This window comes from Rhagoletis pomonella, unplaced genomic scaffold (genome assembly GCF_013731165.1).
Source record: "Rhagoletis pomonella isolate Grant_MI unplaced genomic scaffold, Rhpom_1.0 Rhpom_scaffold_00008, whole genome shotgun sequence".
Classification (NCBI taxonomy): domain Eukaryota; kingdom Metazoa; phylum Arthropoda; class Insecta; order Diptera; family Tephritidae; genus Rhagoletis; species Rhagoletis pomonella.
This window is the reverse complement of record NW_023458562.1, coordinates 19,923,761-19,934,853: the sequence shown is the minus strand read 5'-3', so window position 1 is coordinate 19,934,853 and position 11,093 is coordinate 19,923,761. Positions and strand designations below refer to the sequence as shown.

Sequence of the window (11,093 nt, the reverse complement as noted above, 5' to 3'; positions counted from 1 at the left end):
TGCGCTTAATTAGGAGCGTTATTAGCGGAAATGAAAACCAAAAATGCACATGGCGGACAGCGCTGCAACCAAGATCTACCACAGCGTGCTGGGGATTCTAAAGCTGTTGGCGCCTTGATTAAAACATAAATTCTTACAGCTTCATTTCCATTTATTTGTAACTAAAATTCCAAAACTCACAAAGAGAAATACCACAAAAACTACGCCCACCACCATACAAATGCCAAGAGGTCAACTCCTTTTCACCTAGTTTTTAGGTATTTAGTCCTTCTTCTGCATAAACCGAATGAGATCAATGATGCGGCGTGAATAGCCACATTCATTGTCGTACCAGGCGACCAGTTTCACGAATTTATCATTCAGCGATATTCCCGCCTTCGCATCGAATGTGCACGAATGCGTGTCGTGCAGAAAATCCGTGGAGACAACCTCCTCATCCGTGTAGCTGAGTATGCCCTTCAACGACCCGTTGGCCGCTTCCATTACCTTCCTTTTGATAGCGTCGTAGGGCGCCGGTTTGTTGAGGCGCACCGTCAAGTCCACCACTGATACATCCGCCACTGGCACACGAAACGCCATGCCCGTCAGCTTGCCATTCAAGGCAGGTATAACTTTGCCAACCGCCTTGGCTGCGCCCGTTGAAGCGGGTATAATATTTTGAGCAGCGCCGCGCCCATCGCGCCAAAGCTTGCCACTTGGACCATCCACCACCTTCTGTGTGGCTGTGAACGCATGTACGGTGGTCATCAGACCCTCGACGATCTCGAAATTCTCGTGTATGACTTTGGCTAGCGGAGCTAGGCAATTGGTCGTGCAGGAAGCGTTCGAAACGATGCGCATATCACGGTTATACATGTCCAGATTCACACCCACAACCAGCATTGGCGCATCTGGTGAGGGTGCGCTGATGATGACTTTGCGTGCGCCGCCTATGAAGTGAGCCGATGCTTTCTCCATGGTTAAGAACACGCCAGTTGACTCCACAATATACTCAGCACCGGCGATGGCCCAATTGATCGTGGACGGATCCATTTGCATGAAGACGCGTATTTTGGTACCATTGATGATGAGGAAATCCTCTTCGGCGGACACCTCGCCCGGGAAGCGGCCGTGCGTCGAGTCGTACTTGAAGAGATAGGCCATGTAGTGGGGATTTATGAAGGGATCGTTGATAGCCACTACGAAGGCGCAATCGTCGATAGCGGCGCGCAGCACTAGGCGGCCAATACGTCCGAAACCGTTAATACCGATGCGTGACATTTGTTTACATCTGCAGCTAGGGAAATTGCGGAGAGCGATACGTTTTTTTTAGGGGGAAAAATTGTCAATGAACTTTGTTTTTTTTTTTTTGAAAATTCACACAATTGTGTACTTTGTTTGCTTGAAAATACTTTGACAGAGGTTTTTGGGATGAAAAAACATAAACGAAAAATTTGGAGGATATGAAACAGTTTTCTCGTAGATGGATGGATGTGAATTCAAAAAGGCTATGACGGTGTGAAAGCGCATGGATATAAATATTGCTGGATATAAATACATATTGCGAAGAGGGTGGCAGTGGGATCTAGAATTTCGCGTTTGCATACATACCTCGAATAAAAATCGGAAAAATTTAATATAAAATGGAATGGATGCTTCTACGGATGCATAGTATTTCCCATTTTTCTTTTTATCAAGCTTAATTTACTCCCAGAATTCTTCTGCAGCCGCAGTACTTTGAATTTTCGTCCCAAAAATTTTATAGAAACAAAAGAAGGTCGCATAAAAGCTTGCACCATCCAAATCACTTACCAGATCGACTAATTTCCCTTTACAATTCTTTCGTATTAGTATGAGATATTTTCAGGTACCACCGCTTTTTATTCGGTTAGGGGCACAAAGCATTGGTGTAAGTATCTATTTTCAGAACCTCACTGCGTACTCCCTTTTGGAAAGTCCCTTTTTTCAGTTTATACAATTTTGAAAACGGCGGCGTTGTAAAATATTTTCAGTGGTTCCTGTCTCTCTGAATTCCCGTCTAGAAATTCCGATGAGTATTTTGCATCTCCTTTAATTTTATACAAGCCTATGTGACTAGATAAAAAATTTCGGTGATAACACAAATTCCATAAAACTCTCTTCTTAATTAAAGCCCGCTATAATTTGTTGCATAATTTCAGGTATAAGGCATTGCCAACCACAAATTGAATAAGCGCCTAACAATATGATAAGCAGATTTTTTTAACGAAAAGAAATATGCATAAGTCTCAAATTAAATACGCGAAATTAATGTTAAGGACAGGACAGGCGATTCACGCCACAAACAAGAGAGAACAAAGGTCCCTGAAGTACGGCGAAGGTAGTAACGTAAGAAAACCATACCAATTAACCCTTAAATAGGCGTAGACTGGTGAAAGCATGCGGCTAAACGAAAGATGATTTGAAGCAGACTTGAAAAGTATAAGGAAAACTCGACAAATATTCAGTGAAGTGATGAAGACGATTTCATTATTGTTGTTTCTGTTGTGTACTCGGACGTATTTGCAGAGGCTTTATAATTAAAATGCATTAATTATACGAAGAACTTTTAAGGAAGTAAGACTATGGCCGTAAGATTTCACTCAAATGGACCAGCGCGACTTGGGAAAAATCCTTTTCGATATTTGAAAATGCAAATCAATTGATGCGTCTGCCCATAGCCGGTGAACACACCCAACTTCAAGTACAAATACAAATTTGATGCGGTCGTAACGCGATTAATGCTTTTTAGCATATATTTAGGCGCTAAACACCAAAGAAATTTGTCTCGTTTGGCTCATTAGCATAGAATTTCGAGAAAATTTACAAGCAAATGACAATCTTCGACTCCGTCGTAGTTAATAAGAAACAACAAAGCTGTCCTCGCAATGCGAAGGCAAGTTGAAGGACAACGCACAGTTCGAACTCCTTAAAGTAGACAATTAATTATATAAGGCATTTGCATTTTACTCTGTGGTGATACATATACACACACATATACACATAGGCATTTATGCGGTTGGCCTCATATTTACTTGGTTATTTAGTTGTATTTGACTTTTGTGACGTATTTGAAACCGTGTGTGTGTCCTTTTAGAAAATTTCTAGAAAGGGTTTTTGATGCTTGAACACAAATAAAATTTTATTTGAATTGCAAATTATGCTGCAAAATTATTCAAGTAAAATTCGAGTTCGTTAATTTGATAAGATAAAAACACACTTGTGTTGGAGTTAAGAGCAAAAAGGAAATATTATAATCAACAAAAATGTATGTATAATTAGGAAATAAGTAAAAACATACCCTTTGGGTGCTGGACTATGATCGAAATGGATGGAGGCCATTACTGCCCTCTACGCCTGCAAAACGACTATAGGCAAGAAATTGGCCCAGAACCCACATAGTGCACTGGATTTATACAGCAGTGGTACATCCTATATTATTCTCGGCGTCACAGTCTGGTGGACATCACCGGATAAGTCACTCACTATTTCTAAACTTACCAAGGTTGAAAGGGCGGCATGCGCACCCTCTTCTAAGGCTGGTAACCGGTATTATTACGTGCCACTGCTTAATGGAAAGGCATGCAAGCAGAATCGGCTTACCGGCCTATGACTTCTGGTGACGTTGCCGCGACGCGGCCCAAATCGAGGTGCGCAACGCTACCTCTGCCTCAGTCCTGCCGAGAATACGCTCATTTCACCACCGCCTCTTTGTCTGTCTGGCCGACCTAACCAACTGGTTCTACTTGGAGGTAAATGGACGGGTTCGAATTCGAGCTACTAATTGGTATCACAACGGGTCCACCTAACCTAGAACAAACCGCTTCAAGACAATGGCTAAATAATTGACGATAGAGATAGAGACACTGATGTTGTTGGGGCTAGGCTCCTCGTAAAAATGTCGATTTCGTGTCTTTTGTAAGGCGAACCTTTTCCCAAATATCGAGCATTTCAGTTCGCGGAGAAGCTGATTCTGAGGGAGGAATTTGCTGAATAGACCATGTAGCAATGCTTAGAGATTCAAACTTTAAACTTATTATAATTACCCTACAAGCTGTTTGAGAAGTGCAGGCAATTGCCATTATAATAATAGGCACTGCTGATATGATTTGCTTGCATATTTTTAGGCCAGTATTCGGAGGTGAGGTTTTTTTCATCACAGCTCAATTGTTGGTACACCTAATTTTTACCATGAACACGATAATTCAATATATATTTTTAATACGTTCTACAATCAATTTTTTCAAGGCACAGCTAAGTAACTTACCAAAAAAAAATATATGTATATGAAACAATTATTAATTAATTTTCAATATCGTTTTTGTCCTTTCAATTGCATTTAGTTAACATTTATTCCATTGCTGTCAACATGAAACATATTTTTTAATACAGTTACCATATTTGCTGTATTTTTTTTTATGCACCGCATATCCGCTTCGCTTATCTTTCACTCTCAGAGATAGCACAGGTAGCATAGCGAAAAATATTATTGACCGCATTAAACATTTAATTAACATCCATTAATCGAGCGATAAAACATTTGTGAACATATGCAAAACCATGCTATGAGATTGAAGAGTGTGTGTGTGTGTGTGTACACTAGTGTGCGCACAGCCTGTGGATGACAATAAAAGCGACTTACCTTATCGGACAAACGCCAAAAAATATGCAGCAAATACGTTGCATATGAGCACTTAAGTAAAAACAAAAATTGTTCGCTGAAAACAGAGAAACTAACGGAGAATGGCGAGTGGTGTAGTAGACGGAGGAGAGGGTAGAGAGTAGAGGTGGTTTTGGTTGCATTCATCATTCATTCATTTCGCTTGTAACATGTGTAAACCGCCATTTTTGTAAATGGCTGAGTGTAAGTGCGTCCGTGAGCGATTTTGTTTTTGCCTCTTGCTGTGCGCGTTTTTAAGTATTTGCTTGCACAATATGTACATACATATATGCAGCTATTATTCGCATAAATATGCATGTTTGTATGCATACATTTTTAAAAATCAACGAAAATGACTAACACAATAACAATAATAATGTAAAGTGAAGCGCATGTGGCTTACTTGTTGGCGTAACCGCATAAAACAATTTTCATTTCCTTTCAACAGGACGAGCAGCCAACTACACACACACACACACACACACATAAGTACTCCCAGTGCAGTGGCAGCGGGTTGAGCGAACGGAACGCCAGTTGGCTGAAATAGCGCGCCAGCAGCAGCGACCATAGCGTCAAGCGTCATCAGTCAGCCAAAGAGCGGCACAACGAAAAAACAACAACGAGCCTAAGCCGCCCTCTCGCCCTACACACCGCTCTTACAAGGCTAAAACGCAGCGGAGGCGAACTCTTTTAATTGTCAACGCATATTCAAAATGAAAATGACCTAAAAAGATGTGCAACAACAACAGCAGTGCCATGGGCTAGCAGGAGCTTCAAAAATAATAAAAAAAAAAACAAAAATCAACAACACTTTTTGTGGCATGTGGCACTTGAGTCCAACTGTACATATATACGTGAAAAGCAAATAAGAGTGCTGCAGCAGCGACAGAGGGGCGTAGCGCGGTGCGGAAGGCCACAAAAGAGGTGGTCGGTCAGTTGTTGGTGAATTGGTAAAATAATTGCTTCGCATTTCCGGTGAACTACATTGTTGGCTACACATGTGCAAGTACAAGCGCAAGTGCGTATGTACATATGTATATATGTGGCTTGATGCGCGCCACTCAGCGCTCAAAAACATGCAACAACAGCGACTCAGCGGAGCGCGTCAATGCAAACCACGAAAATCCATTGTGGTCGCGCAGTGGAAATGACCATGGTTGAGTCTTTGTTCTTTTTTTTGCTACGCAGTGTCACAAGCAGCAGAATCTACTCCACAAAAGCTGTGAAATTTCAAAGCCGTGCGCCTAAAAGCACGCTTGACTGCTGAAATGTCTGAAGAACAGAATACTTGTAGGGGAAAGAAGTCAAAAAAATAAAAATAAAGAAGAGAAGCGAAAATCAATTAGAATTCGAACGCAATATGCTCCGAAGATGTAGGATACTTTTAGGTACGTGCGACGTTAGCGTAGGGCAGCAACCGTTGCACCTGAAAAGATTTTATGCTAAGTAGTGGGTCACATTTGGCGCTAGGCACGCAAATACATACGTCAATTTATACACAAAACCGTTCAAAGCACAAATTTATTTTAATTTACTTTCCAGGTGCAGCTAAATTCCTCTAAACATTCTTACATTTCCTTCCACACTTTAGTCCTTATTCTTAACTCTTTTACTATTTGAAGTGCAGCATACTTTATGGTGCTCGAAAAAAATGTTACAAATTCATAATTCCGACAATTGCAGCAAATAAAGCTCACTCAACAACAGTTTCTTTTATTCATTCGGCACACCGCTTTTTTATACATAAAACGAAAAAAAAAAAACAAAAAACTTACGCTGTTCCGCTTTTTCAGCAGACTATAGCATACTTTTAGGTACTTCAGCTTTACTACTTGTGTTCACTCACCTGCACATTCACTCGCTCGCTTGAACTGTCGTTGTTGTTCTATATCGTCGTTTGCGTTGCGTTGCTTAATTATTGCATATACAAAATCTAAAAATGCCCTTGGGTAATTTGTCTTCATTAGACGCTACTTGGCGAGTGTGAGTGCCCTTATTTTGTACAAAGCGCCTGGAAGTAGGCTTTCATGTGCCAAGCACATACATTTCCTTATATCTTCATATACATGTATGTATGTTTGTTTATACGCAAACATTACTGCTGCTTTGAAGCTTTTCAGCTGCGGCAGCTAATTTTTTATTGTTTTCTAGATGACGTGAGCTAACATTGCTAATAGCAAGGCAGGAAGTACAAAAACAACAACAATGCTCGAGTGTCATTTCTGTTATTTCCTACTAATTAAGCCCATAAGTAGGCAACTTTTGTATAACATAGCTGTACTGTATTTACTTTCCTTTAGTTTATGTGCAACTGTGTCTGTTTTCAGTGTGTGTGGGGTTGTGTGCGTAAACAGCAAACAACTACCTCCGAGCGCAATTGAGCTTCAGTTTGTGACTGCAACAATAGTTTTTCCGCATGCATTTCCATATTCGCTATTCTTTTTCCGCTGCTGCATTGCCTTGGTAATACAAAAATAACTCAAAAGTGTTTATTATGTTGTTAGTGGACCTGAAAGTATGTATGCCCACAAGTTGACTTTATAAAATTTAGCAAATTGTGCACGTCAAGAAATGATTGCATTTGCACTCTACTCAGCAGGATGGCAAAGTGCTTGTGGGAATGAAGATATGTATGTATGTACATATGTATGTATGTACGTAAGTTTGTGAATGTGTCTTTAAGCATCAATCGTTATGTACGAGCTTGATTTTATTTACTTTTTTGACAACTACAATATGTTTCCGTCTCTCTTATTTTAACTGCTCTTTAAATGCAAAATGAAAATTTTATTATATACTTCTTTCAATCGAACTTATGTAATAAGGTAGGCGACTTTTCTGAAAGTCGTTGCGATACAAATTTGCTGTATATTTAACTTCTGAGAAATAAAAAAAAAATAAAATTAGCAGTTCAAATAATTTGCATGCAGATATTTTTCCACCGTTTACTAATATTGTACATAACTGCGTATAAATGTATGTATGTATGTTTTTTTTTGATACAAGGGGAATGCAACGAAAGCCCCACCCTCGTAGAGTGGAACTTAAGTCCGAACAAAAACACCTCCTCTGTCCGCTGTACCGTATACATCCCGGGACTGCTGTTGGGTATTTAGTCGAAAGGTGGGTTTGATCACTAAGCTCTATCATACGTTCCTGTCTCAGCCACTGCGGGGCATTTAACCCACCAATCCCCCCTTCTGTACGAATTATACGGCTCCACACCTCCCATTTAAGTCGAGAGCCAGCGTCGTACGTACGTATTGTTGTTCGGGGTCTTCAATAGCACGCTGCTTCAGCTACGGGCGGCGGACAGAGTGGCTCCTCCTCTACGTCTAACCGATCTGTTTTCTTAAATTGGCCATTATTCGTGCTGCGCCGGTGCTTTCGACTGAAACCTCATCATTTGCAGTGCTGTCGTTCTGAACCATTTGTCTCTAGGCACTTTGAATAAGTTGATGGGTTTCTAAGAGGATTTAGTGTAAATCCTTTTGCGCTTATCACAAAAACTGTTGTAAAATTTTTTCACTGAAAATCCCGCATTCTTTTCCTATAAGATGATGTTTTCAGAATTAAATATTGAAATGTAATCGATTAGTTATTGATTTTTGGCGGCTAATGTCTTTTACGAATCCCCAACGCGGAGGGAGGGTTTACATTTCCGCCTTGGCAGTAAAATCTATGCATTTTATATTTTGTGCGTTTATTTATTTAATACAAAATACATGTGTGCTGACGAAATTGCTGTTATACATACATATTTAAAATTAACTATTTGCATTAGGGTGATTTAGTCGGTTTTTCCAAACCGGTTTTTTGAATATCTATGAGCGGTTTTTTTGAAACCTTAAAGAAACACGCTTTTTTCATACAAATCTTGACCTCTCAATAAAAGATTTGAGTTTTTCAAAGTTTTCAAGGCTTTTTTCAGTTTAAGGGAAACGCCTAAATAATAACATGTAATAGATTATTTGGGGATGAACAGTATATCATATTTGATTTCCAATAAATAACAATAAACGAAATGAAAATAAACGTTTTCTACGTATTGGCCCGAGCTTTTCCTCCAGTTCGGGTTCTGCTTCTTGATGTTGTGACACAAATGGAGAGATCTACACTTTTACCCTACCTACGAAGAAGCTTTTTTAGGACAGAAGTACACTCGGAGGGTTGCCATTAACTGCCGAGAGGCGACCGCTACTTATTTGAAAATAAAACTTTTGCTGATGTTGCTGGAACTAGAAATTGAACCATGGGTATCCGTGGCAGAAAACACATAAGTATGTACAAGCAGTCGGATAGAGCGGCAGAAGGACTACTAAAATCCGAAAAAAAGTCAGAAAAAATGTAATAACGTATTAAAAAAAGTTGAAACAAGACCAAACATGCAATTTTCACTAATTTTTATTTTTCTAAATTTTGTTTTAAAAAGGCTTTAAGCTTATTTTGCTTTGCTCTTTTCTAAATAGATAAAAGCCATCTTTACTGTTAATAGTTTTATTATAATTTTTGAACGAATTACTCGAAAACCGGTTTCGGAAAAAATGCGAATAATCGAACACCCTAATTTCCATACATACATACATATGTACTTGTACATACTATGTACACATTAGGAATCGAAAATTTGTTTTTAATTTAGGAGAAGCTTGGGATTACTTGTACTGATTTTGCTGGCATGGCAAGAAGTAGCAGAGCGTACGGCAGTCGGTTATCAAGAAGTACATAGAATGCCGAGACGTACAGAGAATACCGAAGACAGTTTATGTCTAAGCAAATGAACGAGAAGAATTTCAACCACAGACGCACGCATTGCCGTGTATAGTATTTGTAGGCCTAACCGACAATTTTTTGGACAATTAAAACGCCACCTGGTGAACATGCAATTTGAAGTACAGCTTCCGGCAAGGATATTGCAAAGAGGCTGTTAAAGAAGGTTGAAGTAAGAATGCAGTAAAAGAAAAGCGAGCGAAAGAAAGAGAGCGCAAGTATACAGTGCGTAAGGTGGGGATTACATACTATGTATAAACATGTTGTTGCTTTATAGGAGTAATGCAATTTAAGTTTGATAAAAAAAGTACAGGCATAAACAAGGATTGAGGAAAAAAAGCTGAGAACTAATCACGCGCGGAAAGGGGTGCAGAGAAAGCTGGTAAAAAATAAAACCTTTAAATTTAAAGAGGCAAGAAAAAGATGCTCAGCTATAAGTGATGCAATTGCACTAACAACAAATGATATACATAATGAAAAATTTTGCAGCAAAGAAGCATATTAAAGCAAAATTTGCTTGCTGTCTTAGCCGGCGCTCAGAAATCAAAACACGAAACTAGAAAACTTAAAGAAGTGAAAAGTCCAAGGAAAGTCAAAAAGCAAATAGCAGGCATGGAAGGATGTGACTGCAAGTGTATGTGTGTGCAAACATTTACATACACACATACATGCAAACACGTATCAGTATATACATATATGTAGTGATTAGCCAGTCATTGGATAAGCAAAATACCGAAATGAAGAATGAAGGAGTGAAGAGTTTGATATGGAAGATAAAGAAAACGAAATATTGCAGTTGTTTTTCTAACACGAATTGCAGGTGGGGGTTAAATCGGTTCGGCTGTCTCAAGGAGGTGCATTTGCTTAACACAGGCAGGAAAAGTTACAAATAAATTTTAATGAAGGCCTCGATTTACGCATTTTCTCTGCAGGCAGGTCATAGATACATACATACATATGTATGTATAGATATTTTGTGCAAGCAATGCATTTGTGCATAATATGTATTAAGTATTTTAAAGGAGCAGCTCATCTAACACATTTTTAGACAAGTGAACCTACACATGTACATACATATGTATGTATGTCGCATAAGAAGACAAATTGTTGTATGTATGTAGTTATATAAGTGTCTGCACATTTAGTCGCACCTACATACTCGTATGTATATGTATGTATGTGTACTTGTGGTTAACACATAGATTTACTTAGTACATAAACTTTTTATGTATTTTGGCAATTTACGCAATTCTGATTTTTTGCTATTGGTTGCAATAAATATTCTAAGGTCGATTGGTGTGAGTGATTGAAGTAGCGCGGTGGCAGCGCCAATAATAGCAACAACACTTTTGTTTCAACGCTCGTCAATTGTTTTTGGATTGAGGCAATTTTGTCACTTTTAATTGTTTTTCATTGTACATAGGCATGCACATGCAAACGTGTGTGTGTATGTATGTATGCATATGTTTATTGTGGTCCATTTAGTTTTGGTATTATTTCACACCTTAATGATAAGCCTTAGGGGTTAACGCAACGTAAGTTAACTAGTTGAACTGGGATACATCTGCGCCCGTCAGTTAATATGGCTTAAGTGACATCACCAGGTTTCACTTTGAATTAAATCTATATATATAAAAATGGTGTGAAAAATGTATAGTAATTCATC

General features: G+C 39.0%; 1 protein-coding gene across 1 annotated transcript; it reads right to left on the bottom strand.

Annotated features, from left to right (window-relative positions):
• Positions 1-261: 261 nt before the first annotated feature.
• On the bottom strand, positions 262-1,260 carry LOC118745138 (glyceraldehyde-3-phosphate dehydrogenase 2-like). Its single transcript, XM_036478664.1, has one exon. It carries the CDS (start codon positions 1,258-1,260, stop codon positions 262-264), a length of 999 nt encoding a protein of 332 aa, XP_036334557.1.
• Between the last annotated feature and the right edge of the window lie 9,833 nt (positions 1,261-11,093).